This window comes from Aspergillus affinis (assembly GCF_023601865.1).
Source record: "Aspergillus affinis strain CMG 70 chromosome Unknown NODE_205_length_37360_cov_88_795564, whole genome shotgun sequence".
Taxonomy (NCBI): Eukaryota; Fungi; Ascomycota; class Eurotiomycetes; order Eurotiales; family Aspergillaceae; genus Aspergillus; species Aspergillus affinis.
This window is the reverse complement of record NW_026515986.1, coordinates 1-25,447: the sequence shown is the minus strand read 5'-3', so window position 1 is coordinate 25,447 and position 25,447 is coordinate 1. Positions and strand designations below refer to the sequence as shown.

Sequence of the window (25,447 nt, the reverse complement as noted above, 5' to 3'; positions counted from 1 at the left end):
GGTAGGCATACAGGAACCTTCCTGGATGTTTTGCAGGTATTCCTGCCTGAGGCGAAGCCTCGGGCAGTATAAAGAGGCTCTAGATCCTCCTTTCTAAGATAGCCTTTCTTCCCCATGGGAAAATTCCTTGACTACGAGTCATAAACAAACTTGTCTTTTTCTAAGCTCCTTTGTAGACCGTCACAACCTAGAGGCAGCCACGCGCCTCCTCTCACCATTTACAGGTTCATCCCAAGGGGTCTTTAATACCTTCCAAGATCTTGCCTCATCCTGGTCGGCACGGGAACGATATCTATACACTGGCGACAGCTCCGTACGGATCTGCTAGGTCCCTGGTCATATGCAAATACTAGAGAATGAAGTAGCAGACCGAGCTGCCAAGAAAGAAATAGGTATGCCCCTTTCTCTTGTAAGCAAACACTCGTATGCCTCACTAAGGCAGCAGATAAAGGACGACACTATATCTGCCCTTTAGGAATACTGGCAGCTCAAGGCCCCGCAATTCCACCAGGATCTCTAGATTACTAAACCCCCCAGATGCCCTGCAGAACTAAAACTCCCGAGACACTTTCTCGCACGGATCTTGGCTGCCCGTACGGGCTATAGAGATTTCGCAGCTTATCACGAACGGTTCAATAATGAAGACGCACACCTTCTCTGGCGCTGCGGTACAAGGAAAACCTCAGTTCACTTCTTCTTCTGCTGTATCGCGAAGAGACGCCTGCCTCGACCCCCAGGTCCTCCCTCCGAGACAATCCCCTTCCTATTAGGCACCCCGAAAGGCGCGGCCAAGTTAACTGTTTGGCTTGTCGAAACCCGTTTCTTTGAGGACATCTGTACCCGATTTCCCTTACCCCAACTAGACTGAGGCTTCCCTCCCCAAAAAAAACAAAAACACGTGATAGTGGTAGTAGGTGAGGTTACGGAGTGTAGAAGGACCTCTGCAGCTGGCATTTCTTTTCTCTCTGTACCGCACAGTTTTTTTCCTGACTGAAGTAGCTATTACACGCGCTAAAATCCCTTATCTGTACATAGAACTAGCAGCTAGTTAGTGACGCCCATGGCTTACCCCCTGGCGGCCTTTGCCCCAACAGGGGACGGTGGGACAGGTGCTTAGGCGGTGTCACACGGCCGTAAAATACAACAACAACAACAAAACTAACCTGTGAGTAGGTCTACTTTTACTAGCTTTTAAGACCCAACCACGTTAGGAATATATGCTGAAAATCGGCCATGGAATTGACACTTCCTACATGTGATTTCAATCACGTGCATCTGTCCATCACATGTAGATTATATACATACGGAGTATTAGTCTAGCGAACGATCTCATGACTCTAAATTCAAAGTGGAAACTGAAACAGGAAAACCAACATCTCCAACAACAAACAACATGTTCAAAAAGCAAAACATCAAGAAGGCAAAACCAACGGTAAGAAAATCGGTTCCTGCACCCCCGCCATTAACTTCAGATACTCTCCCACCATGGGACTCATGCCCGCTTGCACGGCCTGCTGGATCCAGTCCACCAGGTCTAATGTCCGGATGTCCTCGCCAGTCTCTTTCTTCAAATAATCTTTAAACTCTTCCACGGGCAACACGACGTCTCCGGCGTGATGATAGAAGTTTAATAGTTCTTCTCCATTTGATTGGTCGTTGGGGTTGTCATCTCCATCATCTCTATCGTGCCCGTCAGACCTCACCGCCGTGAGAATCCGTCTCGCCACGTTCTCCACGTCCACGAAATCAAGCCACCCCGCCAGAATACTCCCTAGCACAGGGACGGCTCTCATCGCCCGCGAGAACCGCACCACGTTCGGGAAAATATCCTGCTCCGGTGCGCCGGGCCCCGTGATGGCTGTTGGTCGGTGGATGTGCACGTCCACGCCCCATTGCTGGCTTGCTTGCTCGAGATATATCTCGCCAACCCATTTGCTGGATGCGTAGCCTCCAATGCCGTTTTCGGTGGGTGGAGAGAAGGCTGCGATGGAGATAGCGGGGAACCCTGGGGCGGTTTTTGAGGGTGGCGCGAATTGGATCACGCTGGCTGTTGAGACGAAGTGGAGGGCTAGATGGTGAGTGCGGGCTTGATGCGCTAGCCATTTTGTGGAGGCCACGTTGGCGGAGTGCATGGCTGCGTAGGGTTTCAGGAAGTGCACGTCCGCGGCGTTGTGGATGATTGTGTTTGCTGATGCGAAGATCTGATCGCTGGTTTCTGGGTCCAGCCCGCATAGAGGGAGGCCGAGGTCACCTGAGTGGATGGTCACTCGGGATACGGAGTCCGGGGGGATGCTGGATACTAGGCGAGAGGGGGTTCGGACGGCGATGCAGTGGATCGTTTTTATGGTGGGATCTGCGAGGAGTTGTTGGAAGAGGACTTGGCCGAGGAAGCCTGTTGCGCCTGTGAGGATGATGATGTGGCCCTGCTTGTGGCGTGGCTTCCGTTGTGGAGGCTGAGTTGCTATCGGGTCTGCGTCGAGGGCGATTTCTTGGGCCCAGTCGATTCTGTCCCAGGTTTTGTTGGCGGAGTTGGTGATATACGCGGCCATCTTGGCTAGAGTTGTCCGCTCGAATAAGTCGACCAGCACGGTTTTTCGACCAAAGGCTCGGGTGATGGATTGCTGGAGTTTCACAAGGAGCATTGAGTTTCCGCCTACGTGGAAGAAGTCCGACTTACGGCCGATTTGATGCAGCTGGACTACTGCCGGGGGTAGGACCTCTTCCCACAGAGCTCGGAGATGTGCCTCTGCTTCGGTGAGACTGGATTCATTGTCCGTGGTGTTGATGGGAGGAGTGACATGATAGGGTAGGGCCTCGATCGCGCGTCGGTCTATCTTGCCATGTGGGTTGATAGGTAATGAGTCGGCGATAATAACCGCTGCCGGCCACATGTACTGGGGCAAAGGCAAGGACGGCGTGAGAGCATCCACGAACGCTCGTTGCTCCTCCGAACTCAAGTCCTGTTGCTGCTTGCGATGGAACATCACATGTGCTAAGAGGTACTGCACGTCGGTATCTCCTCGCACAGTGACGATGACCGTCGTCAGCCGGCCTTTCGCCGCCTCAAGCAGCGCGCATTCAATATCGTTCAAGTCCATGCGCAAACCTCGGAGTTTTATCTCCGTGTCACCACCGATCCGGCCTTCAAAATCCAGGATACCGTCCGGTCGCAACCTGCCGCGATCACCAGTGCGATACCCTCGCAAATCGCTGTTACTGACGCTCAAAGAGCTGGATCGTGGAGCCGTGAACTGCACGAATTTCTCGCGGCTCAAGTCCTCGTTATTCAGGTATCCAAGCGCAATTCCAGGGCCGGTAATGAGGATTTCGCCTGGTACCCCAACTGGCACCGGCATCAGATTTCGATCCACCACAAAAGCCGAGTAATTCACATTTACAGGGCCCAAAGGTACGGGTTTATTCAAAAGTGAACGGTAGTCGACCTCGAACGAGTGCGAAAAGATACTCACCTCCGTCGGACCATACAGGTTGTGTAAGTGCAAATCCTGCTTGCCCAGTGTCTGGACCTCGTGCTTGAGGCTGTCGCTCATTTTCTCGCCGCCCGAAAACAGAACTTGCCATTTGGACGTGGCAAGGGCGGACGCTTTCTGGGGCAGGGAGTTGGTGAGTTGCAACCAGCTTTCGTACTCCGATGGAGTTGCTAGTGTATGGGTCAGTTCGTGCTTCAGAATCCGATCGACGATGGCAGCTGGGTCGCCTCGGTATTCCCTTCGGAGTAGAAACAGGCGTCCTCCGTTGCTTAGGGCCATGAATGCTTGCGTCACAGATGCGTCGAACGTTAGTGCACTCTGCTGCAGCATAGCCATATCTGGTCCGAGCGCGAACATCCGGCTTGATGTTTCGAGCCTCTGCGCAAATCCCGAATGGGCGAGGATGACTCCCTTGGGTTGGCCTGTGGAGCCACTTGTGTACAGGATGAACATGGTGGAATCTGGCTTTGATCGATTCGCGACCGTGGTTTGGTTGGTCATCTTCGCCGTGGCGACGTCGATGGAGATCACGTCGGGCTGCCCGGCTAACAGCTCAGGGACATCCTTTGCGTTAGCTGAGTGAAAGAGGACGACCTCCGGCTGACAGCTTTGGGCGATCCGCTGGAGTCGAGGGAGTGAAAGCTTAGGGTCAAAGGGAATATAAATCGCTCCTATCCGGAGGACAGCCAACATACAGCAGACCCAGTCGATGGAAGGCTGTTGGAACACAGCCACTTTCCAACCGGGAACTACACCGTGGCTCAACAGAACCGCGGCGATGGCGTGCACGCGGATAGACATCTCCGCGTATGTCAAAGACAGTGAACCATCCTCGAGCGCGGGCCGCTTAGGGAAGCGAGCCACTATCTCGTCAAAGCGGTCTACCAGAGTTCCTTTCCATTGCAGCGCATACTTCGGGCCTTGTGACAACGTCATAGCTTTATCGATATCCTCAGCCGCGTAGAGCTGCGCTTCATCCAGCCTGAATTCCAGACTCTGGCTGAAGGCGCTCAGCAGCTGCTTGAAGCTGGCCGCTAGGACCTCGGTTTGTTCCGGCGAATACAAATAACTCTGCGTCACAAACATGATTGTGGCCTCGGACGGCGCGTTCTCGATCACATCCAAGCTAATGTCGTACCCCGTCTTCCCAATTTCATATTTATCGCCATCAAGGCGGCAATTACCGAATGGCAAACTTTCTTGCGCGCCCTGACGATAGTTCACAACAGCCTGGAATAGGGGAGAGTATGATGATGACCGGGTGACCTGTAACTCATTGTATAGCACGTCGATGGGGACTTTGGAATGCGCTAGGGCCGAATGCGCTTGGGTGCGTGCCTCCTCTAGGGCCTGCGCGAATGAAGCCTGACCGTCTCCGCGCAAACGGACTGGTAGAAGATTCAAGTAGAAGCCCACACTGTCCGGCGCGCCACTAAGATGGTTTCTATTGCCGTCGGCCACCCCGATGACGAGGTCGTGACTCCCTGAGAAGCGATATAGCAGAGTTTTGAATACGGCTAGGTAGAGATGGAACGAGGTAGCTCGGTGTTTGCGTGCAGCTTGCTTGATCTGCGCTCCAAGAGCCCGCGGGACCTTGAAGTCTACGCGATGATGTGCGTATTGCAGCATTGGCTGGCGGGTCGACCGCGCGGAGACAGATAAGATGGGGAGAATATCAGGCATATCGCGCAGCTCATCGCGCCAGTACTCGATATCGGAATGAACGGCGTTGCTCTCTATCTGCTGGTACTGCCAGGTAGAGAACTGGTGATATTGAAGTGGTTCAGACCCCAGCGCCCGTCCGCTGTAGACCGCTTCTAGATCCTTCAGAACCACCTGCAGACTGATTCCATCCATGTTGATGTGATGGTAGCCGATAATGATATAGTGACTCTGAGAGGGCCCCGACAAGAACATGATGCGCATACTCTCACCCATGGTGAGGTTGTATTCGTGTGCGTGCATGAGATGGAATTGTTGAACAGCTTCGTCGTAGTTGCGGACGGAGCCCCTCTCCAATTCCAACGTGGACTCGGGCAGAATTCCTTGCCATATTCCGCCCTCCTCTACCTCGAAGAAGCAAGTCCGCAATGCGGTATGTCTGGTTCCAAGTGCGTGGACAGCCCGCGCTAGGGCTTCCATAGCAGGAGCTCCGCTGAGCCGGATCAAGCAGGTGATGTTGAATGTCGTCCTGTCTTCGAGGTATTTGGACAAGAACCAGAATCGACGCTGTCCATACGACATTTGCTCGCGTTGTACGACAGGCGGTGGCCCGATCTTGGTGGTGTCCGGCTCGCTAGTGGATGTGGACGGAATGGAGCCATTCAAAGGAGTAGATATCATCTCTGCTTTTGAGCTGTCCATGGAGTGGATAGATGCAGTCTCTTCGAATTGCTCGGAAGCTTCCTCAACCTGCTCTGAGGCATTGTCGAGCGGCTCATTAGCGCTTCCCTCCACGGCTGCAGGCTGGAGTTGCTTGACCGCGTAGGCGATCAAATCGGTGATTACAGTGCCTCCCATAATCTTCAGCACAGGCATATCCACGCGCAGCTCACGCAGCCACCATGACCGAATGTCTACCGCCACAAGGGAGTCAACCCCGAGCTCATCCACACCTTGACTAAGCAATCTGGCGCGGGCCGTTGTATCCTCAATTTCCGGCAAAGATAGAGCCATTACAAGTTTCTGCAAAAAGGCATCCTCCACAATTTGTCCAATCTCAGCTTCGTCAAGCGCCTCCGCCACACTCGTCGCAAGAGAAACCATTGACTGCGCCTGTGCATGGGCGGAAGATGAGATTGACTCAGTTGGCAGAATACAGTGGGAGAAGCGAGGATTCTGCTCCCATTGCACGGTATTCAACTCATCACGGCGACAAAGCCGGATGCCTGCCAGCACCTGCGGGTTCTCCACCGCGTTATCCGGTCGGCCAGCCAGAATGGCCTCGGCGAAGCTCTGGTGGAAGTCGTACTCAGACATCCATAAATAGCCGTAGTCGCGCAGCTGGACCTGCAGGGCGTAGCTACGGTCACGTACCAGCACCCCCACGCCCATCATGGCCCCGATATCGATCACCGAGCCTACCAGTCCCCGCTCTTTGCGTTGTGCCGCGAGCCCGGCCATGAACATGTTAGCCGCTGTATAGTTGGCTTGTCCACTGTTGCCGCAGGCACCCGTTAGAGAGGATAGCATGATGAAGAAGTCGAGAGGGTGGCTCTCTGTGAAGATGGAATTGAGGTATCGGCTGCCGTCGATCTTGGGGCGCAGCACTGTGTGCATATTCTCGACATCCATATCGTAGATGGAGGAATCCCGAAGTACCATGGCTCCGTTGACCACGCCAGCAATGGGTGGGACAGTCTCTTGCAGTTGCCCGTATAGGGTCTGCACTGATTTGGGGTCCGTAATATCACTAGGTTTTGGTTGTTAATGACTCTTTGGGGCGGTTCCCGGGAATGGGATGTTCTCTTACCTGGCAATCACAGTGATTATTGCTCCCTTCTGACGGAGGCATTGTATCCATCGCTCGTCTACCCTGGGACTCCGACTGGTGACGACTAGGTGTCGAGCGCCCAGTCGGACCATCCACTCACAAAGCGACAATCCCAGCCCACCCGTAAGACCTACGAGCAAATAAGTCCGATCGGCGTGGAACAAAGGCTGTGCTTCAGCGGGGTCTAGCTGGGCCACGACAGATTGCGCCTGCCAGTCAATCAGGGCATAAGGAGAATCGAGCCTTTGTGGCAGCTCCGCAAGTTTAATGAGATGCCCAGAAGATGGGATAGCACTACCATCCCCATCGACGCGGAACTGCTCGTACGCTCGCTGTAGTGCATTCACGCCGTTATTATCGGGAAGAGTACAGGCTCCTGCGCCTCGCACCAGTTGCATCTGAATCAGGCGGCAATCGTGCATGGTCGAGAGACGACGCGCTGCAGAGTCATATTGGGGCGATTGCGAGAAATCGAGGACGACCGATGGTCGCGTGGGGATTGATGCTCTCAACTCTCGATCATTGGCTCTTCGATGAAGAACGACATCCCTTGGATTATTGGTCTTGTTGTGCGTGGCCCAAACTATGTTGTATCCCCTAGCTCGAGCAAGACTGGAGAGAATGGTTCGTGAATTGGATTCAACATCGAAAGCAACGACGCTGGTCCCGGGAACAGCGTCTCGCAAGACGCTTTGGATGAGCAGGCGGGTTATCAAATACTCGGTTATAACAACATCAGCGGGGGTGACCTCCCGGTTCTTATCTCCATGGAATATGCACAGCTCTTTCTCCACAGCGACCTGACTGGCTAGTCTGGGAGCCAGTGCGAATAGCGTCCTGTCCGAAGCCTTGCAGCGTCCAAAGACGATATACTGAGTCTTGCCAGATGCTAGACTGAGCGGTTGTGTGGCGGAATAAATCACGCTTACGAGTACCATATTGCCCGCTGGCGACAGCTGAGGTTCGTGATCCAGGTGAATAGTAGTTTCGCCCGACGCGGCTCTCTGCAGGCAGATTGCAGTGTCCGAAGGATTGACAGATTGGGGGACCAGTCGTCTTCGCGCGTTATACCGATCGTTCTGAGCCTTGTGTGGAATAACTCGAGGAATGTATGTTTTGCCATTCTTAATCAGGAGCTCAGGCTCATTTGACCAGAGCACAGACGAAGCACTGGCCGAATCTTGCCGCTCCCTACCAAGGAGACAGAGACGCACGGCATGCTCTGCGATAACTCGTGCGTCTGCTGCCTCGATTTCATTCCCGATATCCAAGAATTGGAGATTCAAATGCGGCATTTCGAGCATCGCAGTTCGCCCAAAGCCAACTGTAGCGTTACAGTATGGCTCGCTGCTACGCGCCCCTCGGAGTAGCCAGAGGATGTTCTGTGATTGGTCGAAAAGCGTCTTCAACGCGTTCCATATATCTTCTCGCAGATTTTTGAACACGGGACTATCCAAATCACTGAGACAGATGATTGTGCTGAGGGCGTTAATTGGGGTATCGGCCAAGTCATTCAAAGAGTCGCGTCTGGTCATTCGGGGGCATTTGGGAGATAAGTGGACCGACAGATCCTCAATCAGTCTGAGTGTGGACATGCTCGTGCCCCCCACTAGAACGACCTCCGAGAGGTCCAAGTCTGATGGAGTGCTGAGCAGGGGTTGACGCAAGAGCGCGACTCGCTCGTTCGTCGCTTGACTGACAATGATACTCAATGGCTGACCTGAAGACGATGAGTGAAGCGCGTCTATGCCAGCAAACCCGTGTTCTCGAAGCTGACGGTGCCATTCTGGAATTGTCAAAGGCATCGTCTCGGCAATGTCACTGTAGAGATCAAAGCGGGCCAGCTCTCCCACGGTCTGCAAGAAAAGATAGCCTCCGGGGCGAACCAAGCGTCTAGCGGCCTTGAGCATATCATCAACGGGGACATCACTGAGCACCAAACTGGCTATAATGAGGTCGGACTGGTTGGCCGCGAAGCCCTGCTCCTCGACTTTCCGTTTGAAGTCTATCGTTGAGATGCTCATCCGTGCCTTCGAGGGTATTATTTCCTTGAAGACTTCCATGCGAGATTTTGGCGAGGCCAGGGTATAAGATGAGAACCCCGGGTTTATGTCTTGCAATATTGATGCGGCTAAGCTTAGGTTGCTCGCGTCTGGCTGGGGGTTAGCCTAATATCCTGTACCGTGTTTCATTTTCCGGCCACTGGTGCACTTACTGAGTTCAACAATATTCATTGCAGGATACCGATGTAACAGCCGACGAAGCAACCGGCCCAGCTGGCTGTTAGAGCTAGCCACCCCCAAGCCTCGCTTGAAGTATTTGGAAAGAAGATCGGTTTCCCAAAGCTTCTGCGCATGGCTACCTGTATGTTCCCGGTCACTCTGGGACAGGAAGCCTACGGTGTTAACCAAGATAGTTAGATCGATATCCTCTGGGTCAGACAAGTCAGGTTGTTCTGCTGCAGCAGAATCTGCTCCTTCCATTGTGGTAGGCTCCTCTTCCTGTGACTCAGAAAGTGCAAGCAGATGGCGATTAATTCTGGCGATACCAGCAGCATATTTATCGGCGGGCTCATTGAGGCTAGCGGTGTCGACAAGATGCTTCTTCGCGGCTGCAATGATTTCCCTTCCTTTCTCCTCAACACAGGGTGGTGAAGAGACCGAGCTTGCATCATCAAGATTGGCATTCTCCCAAACCTCACTCGCAAAGAGTGCCCTGTCGTCCGCAGCCGTAGGTGGTACGACTGGAATGACAGTGATCTGCTCGACTCGAATAGCGGCTGCTTCATTAGCTGTGCGCGACAACGTGATGTCTGCATTTATAGAAGCCTTTAAGCCTTCCTCGGACTCGGTGTGGAAATTAAACCTTTTTCCGGAGGTCACACACAAGGCCGGATTCACTTGCACTCGTTTGATGCTTGTCGGGACGTGCAGCGACGAAAGACGGCCATCCCCAGGCCAACTGTAGGCTAGAAAGACTGACTGGAAAGAGGCATCTAACATAGCAGGGTGAACGAGCATGTCAGTAAACCCTTCAACATCGGATTCAGGCTGATAAACAACACCGGTGCTGAGATTGAGGTATCGTGCCAAGTTAGCTAGTGCTTTGAAGGGCCCCGTGTAATAATAACCCAGTTCTTTCAACCCGTCATAGAACCTTTCCGTATCTACCTGGATAACATCCTCAAATACCTGGCGGGCAGAAGGGAGGGTTTCTTCCTGAGGAGTGCCCAACGTGACACAGACGCGACCATGGGCTGCCAATATGAGAGACTTCGACCCCCGGCCAGCAGTGGTATGACAATTGAACGTGGCGGTCAAGCGTCTATCAGAGCCATCTTGCGATTCGCGCGCGATGTTTGCAAGTGCCACGACAACATCTGCTCCAGCATCATCCTTATCGAATGTTATCGGTCGATCGATGATGAGGTCAAGGACCTCTATCAGGGATATGCTATGCTCACGGCCCGCCACCGACCTAGTTGCTTCAATTGCCATCGAAATGTACCCTGAAGCCGGGAAAATGATTTGCCCCTGCATGGAATGTCCCCGTAGCCAAGGAATCTCCTTGAGAGATAGGATATTTCGCCATTGAGCATAATCCGGGTTGCTTGTTTGACGATTTCCCAGTAGGAGATGTGGGAATGAGTCGCGAGTCAGTTCATCATGTATAACACGGGACTCATGCCAGAAAGGACGACTGTGATCCCAGGGGTAGAACGGCAGGTTTCGTACGAGCTGGTATTTTTCATCGGTATCCGAAAAGACCGCCTGCAGTTTGGGAGGGTTCAGGGCATCACGTCCAAACCGAGCCCATATGAAGCTCATAGTATCACTGAAGGCTTTTACGTCATGGGAATTGCGATGTAGCAACCCTGTATAGGGAAGCTCCGATTTTAGTGCGTCCTGGATAGTCGCCGTTGCAGGTCCCTTCAGCGCTGGATGCGGGCCCACCTCGAGAACCAGATGATAAGGATCGGAGTGTTGGATTGCCTTGGTGAGTGCATGTGAAAACAACACCGGACGGCACATGTTGTCGACCCAATATTGTCCCTCGAGGCCTTCAGCGCCGGTGATTATATTCCCATCATACACACTTGAGTACCATGGGCAGCGACGCTCGTTCACCTGGATTCGTAAGGCGTCCAAGGAACTCCCATACAGGCCTGCACAAGGGCGCATATGATGAGAGTGATAGGCTTTGTCGACCATCAACGGGCGCGCGAACTTCTTCTCGTCCTGGAAGACAAGGTGTGCGTGGTTGACAGCATCCTTATCACCCGACATTGTCACGCTCGCCGCGGAGTTGCTAGCAGCAACAGTCAGTCTACCAGCAAAGGTAGGCAGCTCGCACAGCTCTTGGGCATCTTCCATAGATGTTCCGGCCGCAAGCATACCTCCCGGTGTTCCCTGTTGGCCGCCTGCCTGCGCTGTATGCAATCCGCGATAATACGCGATCCACATAGCCGCCTCGTCTGATAAGCACTCCGCGGCATATGCTGCTCCGATCTCGCCAGATGAGTGACCGACGACTGCGGAGAACTCAACTCCTGCCGCTTTCAAGCAGTCCACAAGAAGAATCTGGACTGCGGTACACAATGGCTGGGATAGACGTGCTTCTCCAACTTTGGCGCCAGGAGATAACATTTCCTCTTTAAGCGACCACGTCGGACGGTCCTCCTCGGGTAGACGAGATAAGCTTTCTTCTAATTCGGCCACGCGACGCTCTAACCAAGGGGAGCTTCTGATAAGTTCGCGTCCCATCGTGGGCCACTGAGCTCCTTGTCCGGTAAAGACGCCTAACACGCGTAGCTGTGCATGGCCGATACTGACAGGTTTCACCACTGGAGATTGACTGTGTGTCCGAATCTTATCCGCGCTAACAAGGAGGTTATTAACCAAATCTGAGGCATTGGTCCCAGAACAGGCAGCTCGGATAGGCCACAAACTCCGACGGAAGTACAGAGTCCACGCAAGATCGGCAAGATCGGTATTGGGGTATTGTCGAAGATGAGTGGCAACCCTTTCCATCATGTCGGCCAGAGCCAATTCGGACTGTGCTGAGAAGACGAACGGCATGATGACAGGACCACTGTGTCTGGACCTTCGCTGCTGAATGTTTGAATAGCTTTCTAAGATGGCGTGGGCGTTCGTTCCACCGAATCCAAAGCTGTTCACGCTGGCTCGACGAACTGAGCCTGAATGCGCTGGCCATTCTTGCAGCTCAGTCGGAATACGCAGACGCGTCCAATACGGCTCAATCTCTGAGTTCAATGTGCGGAGATGCATGTTGGGAGGGATCTGAGCATTTTGAAGTGCCAAGGAAGCTTTGAAGAGACCTGCCAAACCTGCAGTACCCTCCGTGTGTCCTATAATTGTCTTGATAGAGCCAACTGTTAGATTGACCTTTCCGTCTTCGTCTGCTCCCGGTCCAAAGAAGGCATTAAAGATGGCTCTCGCCTCTTGCGGGTCTCCTGCCTTGGTGCCAGTGCCATGAGCTTCGAAGAATTGCGGCCGGTCTTTGACGAGATCCAAGCCACCGGCTTTGTATGTCCTGCGAATCAATTCGGCTTGAGCGTCGCTGCTAGGCATGGTGATACCTTTCGTACGCCCATCCTGATTGACGCCGGTGGCCCTAATCACACATTCGATACTGTCACCATCTTCCAGTGCCGTTGAGAGCTTCTTCAAAACGATCGCAGCGACACCATCACCACGGGCGTAGCCATTCGCACGGCCATCCCACATGCGAGATCGACCGTCGGGTGAGAGCATCTTCAGCTTGCTCTCAGCAATGTACGGCTCAGGTCCGAGGAGAAGATTAGAGCCCGCGGCAACGGCAACACGAGACTCGCCTGACCGGAGAGCCTGGATTGCCTGGTGAACAGCGACCAAACTGGATGAACATGCGGTGTCAATTGTCCACGAAGGGCCATGCCAGTCAAAAGCATACGAGACTCGATTCGCCATAATTGCTCGGGAGGTTCCGGTCGCAAAATAAGTGGGCAGCGTATCCAGATCGCGGGTCAGAATGTCATTGTAGTCAGCGCACATCTGGCCCACAATTATAGCGGTATTCGATCCCCTGAGGCTCTCTACTGGCAGGCCACCGGATTCTAGAGCTTCATAAACAACCTCAAGTAGGAGCCTCTGCTGGGGATCGATAGCCGCCGCTTCATTTGCGCTAATCTGGAAGAAACCGGCGTCAAAGGTCCGTACATCCTCCGTCAATGTATATGCATGTCGAACGTTGCTGGAGCCATGGTGCAATCCATCCGGATGATAGAAACTGGCTGCGTGGTAGCGCTCAGCTGGGATCTCGCGCAGGACGTCCCGGGGTTTTGATAGTAATTCCCAGAGCTTGACGGGCGAATTTGCTTGTCCTGGAAATCGGCAGCCACTGCCAATGATAGCGATAGATTCAGTAGACATGTTGTTTATCTGCGAACAAGCCCTGCCGGTTGACATGTTCTCGTTGACCTTCTCTCCTACAGCGCCAACAGCCCTCATCCTTTATATTATGGTACACTCGTTGAAACATCTCGTGTTCGGGTAATCAAAAGCCAGAGTAAGTGAGTATTTTTCTGCTATAACGCTGGATTATTATGTGTGCCGATACAATAAGCCGGATGGTGAAGTCTGAAGGTGTGTTTCCGATGGAAGACGGAAGCGAGGCTAGAGGCCGATGCCTGGGGCAGCGAGTTCGGAGACATTTTGCACCTGCGTCGGCTTCGGACTCGGAATCTACAACTCTGCAAAATGTCTCCGAACAGCTCAAAAAGACCGCGGAAATGGGTTTCTCGCCATCTTTCCTCTGTTTCTCTTTTTACCAAACGCAAGAGACCGAAATTATTTACCATTGCGCACTCCGACTTGCGATCCACCGAACAACATGATGGAAACCAAGAACAGTTCTCCCAAGCCGGCTGATACAGCTGATACACCACCAGCCGAGATCTCGGACGAGCCAAAGTCTACCTTCAAGCCTGATGTCCGGTTTTGGTTGGTCTTTGCTGCGCTGTGTGTGACTTCCTTGCTGGCCGCTCTCGAAGGAACTGTCACGTCCACTGCTCTTCCTACCATTGTCGCTGAGCTCCACGTTGGCCAAGATTACCCATGGGTATCCAACGTCTACTTTTTGACTACGTACGTGAAATATCTTAATTGCGCAAGCTTGCCGTTAAGTACAGAAGCTAATTTGTTTGGCCCTGCATAGAGCATGCTTTCAGCCGCTCTACGGACAACTCTCCAATGTCTTCGGTCGCCGGTATCCCATGATTTCGTCCGTCGTCTTCTTCATCCTCGGTAGTGGTATTTGTGGAGGTGCCTCGAGCGCGGCCATGCTTATTGTTGGTCGTGGGATTCAAGGCGTTGGAGGAGGCGGAATCCTAATGCTCATCGAACTCATCGTATGCGACTTGGTCCCCTTGGCTCAGCGGGGCGCATATATTGGACTGATGTTTGTCTTCTTCGCTATCGGCACATCACTGGGCCCATTTATTGGCGGTACCATTGTTAGCAACACTACCTGGCGATGGGTCTTTTACCTTAATCTTCCGATCGGAGGCGTGGGTCTAGTTCTGCTGATCCTCTTCCTACAAGTGAACTATAACCGCGAGATGTCCATTGGGGAGAAGCTGAAGCGCTTAGATTACTTCGGAAACTTGCTGCTGATTAGCACAATTGTGTCTATTCTGATTGCGCTTAGCTGGGGCGGCACTCGTTACCCCTGGTCCTCAGGCCACGTTATCGCACCTCTAATTATCGGTCTCCTTGGAATTCCAGCATTTATTTTCCTTCAAGGTACTCCGCTTGTTAAAGAGCCGACCACCCCATTGCGACTGTTTAGCAACCGCACTTCAACTATAGCGTTCTTTAACACCTTTATACACGGCCTCGTCAGCTTCTGGATTCTGTATATGCTTCCGGTCTACTTTCAGGCTGTTCTACAATCTTCCCCCGAGCGCTCCGGCGTGCAGCTTCTCCCGACTGTGATCTCTATGATTCCTATTGCCGGAGTATCGGGCGCAATTCTCTCTAAGACAGGTAATTATAGAATACTCCAAATCGTCGGCTTTGCCCTCCTTACTATCGGCCTTGGCACTTTCACGGTACTAGGCCCCGGCTCTTCCACAGCAGCGTGGACGTTGACGCAGATGGTCGCTGCGTTCGGCGGTGGAGTGATTATGCCCGTATCTCTGCCCGCGGTCCAGGCCGGGCTCGAGGAGAAAGACGCGGCGACTTCTACAGCACTATGGGCCTTTATCCGCAGCTTCGGCATGATCTGGGGTCTCGCGGTACCCGCAGCTATCTTCAACAATCAATTCGATAAGTTTGCCTCGTCGATCAGCGATAGCTCGGTACGTGATATGTTTTCTGGGGGTAATGCGTATGCCTACGCCTCGGGTGCAACCATCAATGCGCTCCCAGCCCGGGTGCGAGCCGAGACTATCGATGTGTATACCCGTAGTCTGCGGGTGGTGTGGCAGGTGTCCATCGGTTTTACGGGGTTGTCGTTCCTGCTCACCTTCTTGCAGAAGAGCATCAAGTTGCGGTCGCATCTGGAGACGGATTACGGGCTGAAGGAGAAGGACGCAAAGGAGGGTTCGGATAGAACTTTGGGGGCTCATTAATCGCATTCAGGATAGCCGTGTTGTTAGAGGCAGGGTGAGATGCTTTTGAACTTGCCTGTTATTTTTCGTTGGCGCCCTGTAAGCCTGTAAAGAAGGCTAAGTTGGCGAGGAAGGATGGGCTGGATGGTGCGTCTATAGAGCGAGGACCTTTTCTCAGAATTCTGCTCAATACTCGCAATTTAGCTAATAGTACCGAGCTAAAATATCGAAACTTGACATTTCTGCTTCTGCCTAACCCTGTATAACTTCAATACTCCGTTTAACATCCCACTGCTCATCCAAGAACTGGAACAAACGCTGCTGAAGAAGACGCCACGCACCGACCTTCCCTTGCAGCCCACCATCTCCTGCCTCCTTCGCAATCCAAACATGCCGTTTCTCCTCCGGCAAATGATCCAACGCCTGCTCGATCCTCAACGTACTAATCTCCGGCGCAGTGTAAATCGTCTGCGCTGCTCCACTAATCATCACCGCACACTTCACCTGACGAAGATAATTCCCGGATCCCTCATCACCCTTTAACGAATACCTCTGCATCTCGCGCATCGCCTCGGCCGGCGTCTCCTTCCCAAAAATCCACATAACATGAGTCAGCTCCCACTTGAGCTGGAAATTCCACCGTGACAACACCCGCCACGTCGCATCGAACATCCCATCCGTGATCCAGCCCGCCAGCCACGCCCGAATAAACCACACCGGCATGCGCGACGTCGCCAGGTCGAACATATCGTAGAAAGGATCCACGGCGACGCACGCCGACACGCGAGCATCCACCGCTCCTCGCAGCGCATAGTACGCCCCCATGGAAACCCCGGCCAGGGCAATCCGCGACACGTCCAACAACAACTCGGGCTGCTCCTTCGCCAGCTTCTCCACGTAATCCAGCACAGAGGCCATCACCTCCTCCCAGTCCGGGCGCATTTCACTCCTCCCTTCGCGCAAACTCGCGCCCTGCCCGGGTCCATCGAACACCAGAACCGCATATCCGTGCTGGCATCCGCTCGCCCCGTAGAGCAGGTACAGCTCCTCAGAGGTCGAATCCGCTCCATTGACACACACAACCACAGGAAGAAGCCCCTTACCCTTCCGAATCGTCGTCATCTCATGTCCCTGGCCCGGCAAAAACATATACCCCGGCAATTGCCCTCCGCCGGAGTACGGGATCTCCAGAACGCGTGTGCGGTGCCCGAGCATCGGAATCGCCCGATGAAACGCATTGACGCTCCGCGTGAAAAGCGCTCGTACGCGCGCATCCGGGCTCCCCGGTCTGTCATTGAACATGTATTGGCTGGCGCGGAAGTAGTTGGCGGCGCGCAGGAAGGCGTCGCGCGCGGCAATGCGATCGCCGTGCTTCGTGGCCTCTAAGGCTATCGCGTGCGCCTTCTCGGCCTGGATGAGCCAGCCCCAGTACCAGCTCTCTGGGTCATCGTTGGCGATTTGCACGGCTGCGTCGAGGCATTCGGCGAGCTCGGCGCCCCCAAAGGAGATTGTGCCGAGGATTCGCGTGAACTCGAAGTTGAAGAAGGAGGAGGGGAAGAATTGATACATGTTGATTTAGGCTGTTTTGAGAAAATAAGGACATGTATACATATGGTGGTTATAAATTAGTGGTTCTTATATCGGAGACATTTTCCATCAAGTTTTGCCGGATCGGCGAGTCTCGGACAATGAACCGGGTTTGGTATCTTCGTTGCTTATTTACAGTCGTGATCGGGGTCGGAAGTATTTGCATCTCGGAGGACTTGGGCTACTGGTGTGCTCTATATAATGAGGCAGAACGTGTTCCTGAGTTATGTTCCTCATTCCCACCGCACAGCTTTTGTTACCTCGCACCCTACATCTCAAAGCCAACCAAAGCCCACCATGTCTGAAACTGGATACAAAAAGGTCCTCCGCCTCGCAGGCTCCTACTACAAACTCCCCGAGGTCTCCGAGGAGGACTTCCACTCCTTCATGTCCAACGACCACGCAGTCAAAGCGGCCAAAGTCCACGAGAAATACGGGACCCTCCACTACCAATTGGTTCGTGCTCACTATTACCTACAAGACCCTAACATACATACCACAGTCTAACTCAAAGCACCGTGCAAAGGCAATCGGAAACAGCCACACTCGCGAGCTGGCCCACGGCCTGAAACTCCCCTGGAAGATCGACGACCACGACGTGACCATCGAGTTCTACTTCACCGATGTATCTACCCTGCTCGCCGTGTCCGCGGACGAGGAATTCAAGGCTCTGCACGTCGACTCCGAGAACTTCGTTCGTCTTGATGCGACTACTGTGGCTGTGACTTGGGTGGAGGTGTTCCTCAAGGATGGGAAGCTGGTTCATATTAGCCCGGACGGAAAGTCTCAGCATCCACCGTTTGCGGAGCGGATTGATTTCGTGTTGCCTGAGAAGCCAGCGGCGAAGTATTATTAGTTTATTGGTTTTATGGTTAGGATGGTTAGGGTTGGTAGTCCGAGGGGATCGGAGGTATAGGTCATAAGTGGACTTGTTCATCATAATGGATTAGTGCTATAAGCCCCTATCTCATAAGAGTGAGCTTCATGGTATCAATCAATTAGAGCCAATTCGGATATTTGAACGATATAATGCCAGTTATAAAACTCCATCTCATAAGTGCAAGCTGCATGAGTATCAATTGGTTCGAGCCAATTCGGATACCTGTGATGATGTAATACCAATTATCGACGCTCCATACACGTTGGTTGTTATACTTATGATGGATAGTCTTCCCTCTGATCCAGCTCAATCAAGACGAAGTGAACATGAACCAATTATCAGGAGCAGATAGAAATAGCCTAAACACCTCTAGTAGACCCTGAAAAAGAAGCTTCATTCAAATCTATAGATCCATCTGGCACTTATCAACAATATACACCAACTTCTCCCCGGAGACCTTCTTAGCCTTAAGTAAACCCAGTCCCCGAGGAATATCCTCCCAGCCCTCATCCATCACACGGACCGGATGGGCCCTCAGTTCTCCATTCTGCAGCATCCGCTCCACCTCCTCAAACATCTCCCGACCCAACACTCGATGTCTGGGATCCGCCTCCCTGCCATATCCCCGATCGAGCGCGATCCGTTTACCGAAGATGCTCAGCGCCAGCACCCATCCCATAGACACAGCCTTACGCAGCCGTAACTCGTCGCCGAACGCCTCCAACCCGCAGTACATGCCCCCCGCGCGCCCGATACTCCCCAGGCAGAGACCAACGGTCTCCGGCGCCGTGATACAGTCCAGCACATACCGGAGCGTGTTCTTGGTGTAGCTCCGAATCTCCTCGGCGCACTGCTCGGACTGGTAGTCGAAGACGGCCTCGGCGCCGTAGAAGCGCACTAGATCCGCATTTCTGGGTGAACAGGTGGCGATGGCGCGGTAACCAGCTCTGGGATTATAGGTAGTCAGCGACAGCCCGAATACGTGAAAGCTCCGTATCAGAAAGAAACAGAAAAGCATCTACCGGCGCAGAAACTGCAACGCCATCGTCCCCGTGGCGGTACTTCCCCCATAGACCAGCACAAACTCGTCCTTTCGCTCTGAGCAAGCGCACGGATCAATCGCCAGCCCCAGCTCATCCCGAAGAGCCAAAGCCATAGTTGCCGGACCCGCGCCCCCGATGGCCGCCGCGTCCGTAAATGACAAGTGCGGAGGAATGGCCGCCAGAATGTCCGCCGTGGCTCCGACGTACTCGGCAAAGGCCCCGACAGCGAGGTCGGCTGGGTTCGCCCCGTGCACTCCGCCGCACACGCGATCCCCGACCTTGAACCGCGAGCTCGCCGCAGATCCAACGGCTGCTACTGTGCCGGCGAAATCGCACCCGGAGATCGCGCCCGGAGTCGGGAAGTTCGCGAACATTTTGTAGTCCGTCGGGTTTAGTGCTACTGCTGCCGTGCGCACTAGCACCATGTCCGGAGCGATGGGGGGGATGGGCGCGTCGCGGACGTGACCCAGCTCACCATTGGAAAGGCATACGATTGCACGTTGCAGTTGTGGAATCTTGACGGATTTCTGGGGTTCGTGGAGTGCGTAGCCCATTGTTGGTGTTTGGTTTTGTGGGCGGTAGATGGGCCCGTTGTGAAGTTGTGATATAGATCAAGATAGAGTCGGGCTGGGGCCATTTCTCGAAGATATAATCCATCAGAGCCTTACAGTGGCCGGAAATATCTGGCGTGGTGTTTCAAACTCACTGAGTAGTTGGGATTTGATACAGTATGGATTTGCCGATATTCCTGCATAGACAATGTCTCCGATACAGGGTTTGCCTCCGAAGGCCCAAAAGTCCCCGAATTTATTCGGCTATCGCGCCCTGGGGCATGCCCTGTTCATGAAGTGGTTGAACATCGAGACACTCTCACCGTTATAGTATCTTCTGCCTCCGCGAGACTACCCTCAAGTGGAATCAGGCAGCCGCCAGTTCAACTCATGGTGCCAAAAACATTGTACGAGTTCCAGCCCCTCGACAGTGTGTATACCCGAGATCCAAAAGATTCTCGAATGTTGATACTAACGCGTACCTCGACAAAGAAAAAGGCAAATCCTACCCTCTGTCAACATAGAAAGGCAACGTGGTCTTAGTAGTCAACACCGCCTCAAAATGCAGTTTTACGCCGCAATACCGCGAGCTCGAGCAGCTCTACCAGCAAATCGACTCGGAGTATCCGAGAAAATTCGTCGTCCTCGGATTCCCTTGCAATCAGTTCGGCAACCAGGACCCCGGAACCGACGACGAGATCCAGGCTTTCTGTCAGGTAAACCACGGGGTCAGCTTTCCGGTGCTCCGCAAGGTCGATGTGAATGGTCCGAATGCGGACCACGGAGCCGATAAACAACCAGCCGAGAGCTCACCAAATTAAAAGGTCGGCAGAAGCACTAGAGAAAAGTAGGCGCAGCAGTCTTTTCTATTCTACATTTCTATATGCTAATATAGACATGTGGTATGGGAACAGCCATAGGCAGCCATGATCACAAGCCAATCGACTACTGCCGTACCCACTCGACATACTGGAACAGTGGGGACGGAGGGCAGATTTCTACTACTCTGGCGAGAAACGTCGCAAAGCTGCAGAAATAAAATTTAGACGACGGAGATATATAAGATGTTTACGCCAATTTACATCTCTTTCCGTCCGATACCAAAAAACAACCACACGAGGGCTTCAGTTCACCCCTGCTATATAACAGAGTCAACATGAACATGAGCATCCTACCAACCTGCATACATGGCATTCAATCAGTAATCGCTCTTGTGATAATAGGGTGCTCAGCAGCCAGACAATCGGAAGAATCATCCAGCGGATTTGCACTGGCTATATTTACCGTGAGTTTGTTCTTATAAACCCGGGTCCATTGTACGTAGTTAGTCCTACTCACAGAACAACTAGTCCATCGCAACCATCCTCGCAGCAATCTACATCGTTACCACATCTTTCATCGCAAAGGTCTTCTTCAAGCTCTAGGTCGCCGTTGCGTCCAACGCCTTTACCCTGACTTTCTGGGTCATCACGATCGGAGTCATGGGCGCCCATCACTCAGGCGCATGCGGCGGCGGGTACTAACATAATCATTGCTATAGGAAGCGAGATGATCATGAGACGGATAGTCTTTGGGCTGCGACGCTTGCGTTAAGTGTGATTGATGGGTATGTGTTCTGCTTAATTGCTCCTGTTTCGTTGGGAATGATCTACTCACCTGGGACCGTGTAGGATACTTTCTGCCATCGCGCTTGGCATTTCTTGCTGTCATAGGAAGCCTCGAGAGAATATTCCGGAGAGTGCGTGAACTACTTGTAATACGTCCAGTGTGTACTATATACTTAGACACGCGGTTTGCCGAGACATAGGTTAATGCCATCGGCATCTCACATAGTGCTCAATTATATATCTTACCCTGAAACTGTAATGTCGACATGAAAGCAGCCGCATATAGTATTAATGGATAGTATTTCTCTAATAGCAGCCAGATCTTCTACAATGAGCAGATGATAACTATTAAAATATGTTCTCATCCAGAATATTCGTAATATACTATCATCATTCGACGGTCCCAATCGCGGGGCGGTCCCGATCCGCCGCCCTTGAATTTTTTCCTCTTCACAAACTAAACTAAACTTAACTTCCTTAACTCACTCTTTATCCCGAATACCTACACTACAAGACCCAATAACCCCAATCCCAGTCCACTTCCGACCGAGCCAAATCTACTCAATCACTCTCACCCCTGATCTATACTCCTCAAAAAAGAAAAAAAAAAGCAAGTACCCTGCGCACCTGCTAGCACCCCGCGACAACAATGACCTCACCAGGCCCAACGATCGACAACTCCCTTGACGACATCTTCGGCTCCTCGCCACCCCACGAACCCTCTCGGGCAGTAAGCTGAGCCTGCTCCTCACACCTCCTAACTTACCGTCGAACCCTCCGAACTCCCCTCCCTCCGCCGCCAACACGTTACCGCCGGCTATCGCGACGGCATCTCCGCAGCCAAGGGCGAACACGTCCAGGAAGGCTTCGATGGCGGGTTTCCCGTCGGAACGCAGCTCGAGATGCGCGCGAGGACAGTCTTGAGTATCCTGGAGGGAATTATGAGGGGGTACGAAAGTCGGGGTGGGTCGGCGGTAGTAAAGAAGCAGCCGGCGAGGATAGGAGCTTCAGCTGGAGCTGGAGCGGCGGCAGCAGGTTCCAAGAAGGGAAGAAAAGAGGGGCAGGGTGCGAAAGAACTGGACGATAAGACAAGATAGGCGCGACGAGACGAGATTCTGAAACTGTACTAGAGCGCTGTCAAGGCGCTGAATGTGCAGAGCGTGTTTGGGACCCTGGAAGAAGGTGGCGAGGACGAAGAGGGGAAACCGAGCCCGGAAACTCAGCTGGCGGGGAAGGGCGATAGGGTTGTCTCGAAGTGGGAAGATAGAGTTCTGGTTGCGCATTGGGAGGAGAATATGGATACTTTGCAGATGAAGGAGGACGGCGTGGGTAAGGGCGAGAGCCAGAGCCAGGGTGTAGTGGCGGGTTCGCGCAGTTGATCGAGCTTGTCCTGCCCTACTGGCCTGCTTTACCCTATGGACCGACGACCCTCTTCAGGGTTCAGCTTCCCTCCCTTATTTTCCCGATCTCACCGCGCGCTACCTACGCGGTCATGGAAGTCAAGCTTCGTTTCAGACCCCGGGCACGGCGACCCGGGATGGGAAGAGGATACCAACGCCCAGAGGCGGTTTCCGTTTTATACCGCGGACCCCCCTGCGGAAGCCCACCTGCAAGACGACTGGCTAGTCGATTCCAAAGTCTTGTTACGGTCAGGAATACATTGTTCTCTGCCACAATGGCGAGCACAGGCCCTCACTATAGTTCCAGATAGAACGTGCGCCTTTGGGTTACAGAACTGGCCTCTCTGTCCAAATTGTGGTCTTATCCGTAACGATACCGCTGAAGTATCCAGGAGATGGGCGCACCTTCTAGATTGCGGATTCTCTCCTTCTGTTGATCAGGTAATAGTCGTCGCTTGTCGCTGGTTTATCAGACGGCCGGATTTGTGCGACTCGGTATTCTTTACTGGCTGATTGATCACAACCCAGTCCGTAAATACTCTGCGCGCCAATGGTAACTCGGGCTTTTGTGTCTGGACCTCTTCAGGTTCGGCACTGCCAACTCTCCTTTATGGACAGCGGAGTATTTTATCAGCCTGCTTTCTCATTTTTATGGAGGGACAGATCAAACAATGTGCCTGCCTTGTGATCCCTGGTACGATTACAGCGATAGAATTATCGTCGTTCCTCTGTTATGGCCAGCGTGGCAACAAGATCTTGCTCTGACACGACAAACATTCGAGTTTGTGGGCAAAGCTATCCTAGTCCTCATGGGCAAATCTGTCACGGATAGCAGTGGGTTGTTTCCGTAGTGTCCTTGGCATTCGTCTTTATCATGAACAGTCTCTATGCGTATCTGAAGGAAAGAACAAGCGTTCGCAGTATCTCCAATGTGATAACGGCTGGTGACTTCTTGGAATCGTTTATCAATGATGTTCCGTGGCTGATGTCGATTGACATAGAAGAAGCCTAAGAAGAAGCTTTCATCGTCGATCATCTCGTCATTACCTCCAGTCAACCAACAATCATTTTAACGAGCTGTTTGTAAATGGTTGTAGATCAAATCACTTCCTTTACAGGTTTCAAAATTTAGATTTTAAACCGACTTCCAGAAGCGATTTTGTCAACCCGATTATAGTCATCGCGATGATGAGTTTTTGGTGCAACCGCAACAAGAATCTTGATATTGCAGGTGTTTGTTCGGTTTTGGTTCCAATGTCAGGTTGAGCAGCTGGAGGAACAGTCAGTCTTCTCGTATCTGATAGTAGCTGAGGCCAGATATTCAGGTTGTTTCGCAGACTTGTTACAGGCAGATTCTGCACCTGTGAGCTTGCCATCTGCTATATGTTCTTCTTCGCCAGAGACTACTGAAACGCTCACTATTTTTGACGCTGATGTGAAGCTGTCGAATCACTTCGCCATTCTTGAAGGTTGCCTTCGACCAGACTTGTCAAATTCCTCGATTATGATAAACACAAACATGACCGGCACTGGGCCATATTCTCTGTCTGTCGAGTCAATCCTGCAATTGATTGAAGTTTGGCAGTTTATGGGTAGACGCATAAAGGTCAAACGCGAGTGAATCTTGAAGTACCACTTTCAATTTATATCGTTCACAAGAGTCACAAGGCCCTGATGACTTGGAGTGTGTACGATCTTTTGGGGAGTCGACAAATCGCGACGCAGCCATCGGGTACTGGAAGTTGATACACCCATAATATCTGCCCTTCAGGTTGGCAAAAAGTTCGCTGCTCAGCCCAAGTTACCGAATGTAATCCAGAGTTTGTGCAGTTGGGAACGTGGAACCATTCAAATGGATCTAGATGGCGGTTTCCTTCAAAGGGTGGGTTTTCGGGAATAGGTCTGAGTGCGATGCATGAACATGATTGCGAACCAACAACAAGATCTTTCCACAAGGTCCTAACCCCAGGATAGTTTGCGGATGGATTGGGGAACGCTTTCTGTCGGTTGACTTGGTCATTTCCCTAAGTAGGCTGCGGCATAACCGCAACCGCGGCTATAGGATTGATAACCATCACCGCATCTGCAGTAATGGTTATAAGATTTGATAGCCATCACCATCACCGCAAATTTGAGGTTAACCGCGGTTAAACCGCGGTTAACCTCACTATGGCCGCACCAGCATAACTCTCGTTTAATTATCAGTTTTGAGCCTCCTACATGATATTTATGAAGCTTATGTAAGCCTATTATCCTCTGTTTTAAACATGCGTTCGAGTTTTTCCAATACAGATCTCTTATTTTGTGACAACCATAGTGTAAATAAGGGAAATCAAATGGTAAATACTAAATAGACTCTTTATTTACTTAGATTTACCCTTTGTTTATATCAAATTATGCTATTTGTAGTTGTATTTTTAAGATTTGGGATAGCCTACAAGTCGAATCCTGAAAATATATATTTTATCCGGATATCAGAGCCTTGTAGTACTTGCTTAGTTCCTATATAGTATTACTGCCGGAAGACCCTACGATCTTTCATTCTTTCTTTTTAGTGTGGTAAGATCTCTAAAGCAGTAAGAGATCCTTACATCAAGTAACTTTATATCCATTTAAAAATGCTAAGATTATTCAAAGATAGTACGGGCCGTAATCCTAGGCCGTAAGATTATAATGCGGCTCTGTTGCAGCTACGGTAAGGTTAACCGTGTGACTTCCTGAAATCAGGGAACTTCCTGGATTAACTTCCTGGATTGACTTCCTGAGCCAACGAACCTCCCGGTA

General features: G+C 52.2%; 6 protein-coding genes across 6 annotated transcripts; 3 read left to right on the top strand and 3 right to left on the bottom strand.

Moving 5' to 3' along the window:
• Positions 1 to 1,412: 1,412 nt before the first annotated feature.
• Positions 1,413 to 13,415, bottom strand: KD926_004270 (uncharacterized protein; the record flags this gene model as incomplete). Its single annotated transcript, XM_053095097.1, has 3 exons — positions 1,413 to 6,903; positions 6,964 to 9,136; positions 9,200 to 13,415. The coding sequence occupies 3 exons, from the start codon at positions 13,413 to 13,415 to the stop codon at positions 1,413 to 1,415; spliced, it is 11,880 nt and encodes a 3,959-aa protein (XP_052950204.1).
• A 460-nt stretch (positions 13,416 to 13,875) lies between these two features.
• On the top strand, positions 13,876 to 15,616 carry KD926_004269 (uncharacterized protein; the record flags this gene model as incomplete). The annotated part of the gene is made up of 2 exons (XM_053095095.1): positions 13,876 to 14,129; positions 14,200 to 15,616. The coding sequence occupies 2 exons, from the start codon at positions 13,876 to 13,878 to the stop codon at positions 15,614 to 15,616; spliced, it is 1,671 nt and encodes a 556-aa protein (XP_052950203.1).
• Positions 15,617 to 15,847: 231 nt separating this feature from the next.
• Positions 15,848 to 17,164, bottom strand: KD926_004268 (alpha/beta hydrolase family protein; the record flags this gene model as incomplete). Its single annotated transcript, XM_053095094.1, has 1 exon — positions 15,848 to 17,164. The coding sequence occupies one exon, from the start codon at positions 17,162 to 17,164 to the stop codon at positions 15,848 to 15,850; it is 1,317 nt and encodes a 438-aa protein (XP_052950202.1).
• Positions 17,165 to 17,479: 315 nt separating this feature from the next.
• KD926_004267 (EthD domain-containing protein) lies at positions 17,480 to 18,038 on the top strand (the record flags this gene model as incomplete). The annotated part of the gene is made up of 2 exons (XM_053095093.1): positions 17,480 to 17,638; positions 17,697 to 18,038. The coding sequence occupies 2 exons, from the start codon at positions 17,480 to 17,482 to the stop codon at positions 18,036 to 18,038; spliced, it is 501 nt and encodes a 166-aa protein (XP_052950201.1).
• A 427-nt stretch (positions 18,039 to 18,465) lies between these two features.
• On the bottom strand, positions 18,466 to 19,659 carry KD926_004266 (zinc-binding alcohol dehydrogenase family protein; the record flags this gene model as incomplete). The annotated part of the gene is made up of 2 exons (XM_053095092.1): positions 18,466 to 19,009; positions 19,085 to 19,659. The coding sequence occupies 2 exons, from the start codon at positions 19,657 to 19,659 to the stop codon at positions 18,466 to 18,468; spliced, it is 1,119 nt and encodes a 372-aa protein (XP_052950200.1).
• A 2,253-nt stretch (positions 19,660 to 21,912) lies between these two features.
• Positions 21,913 to 22,642, top strand: KD926_004265 (uncharacterized protein; the record flags this gene model as incomplete). The annotated part of the gene is made up of 2 exons (XM_053095091.1): positions 21,913 to 21,993; positions 22,394 to 22,642. The coding sequence occupies 2 exons, from the start codon at positions 21,913 to 21,915 to the stop codon at positions 22,640 to 22,642; spliced, it is 330 nt and encodes a 109-aa protein (XP_052950199.1).
• Positions 22,643 to 25,447: the final 2,805 nt, after the last annotated feature.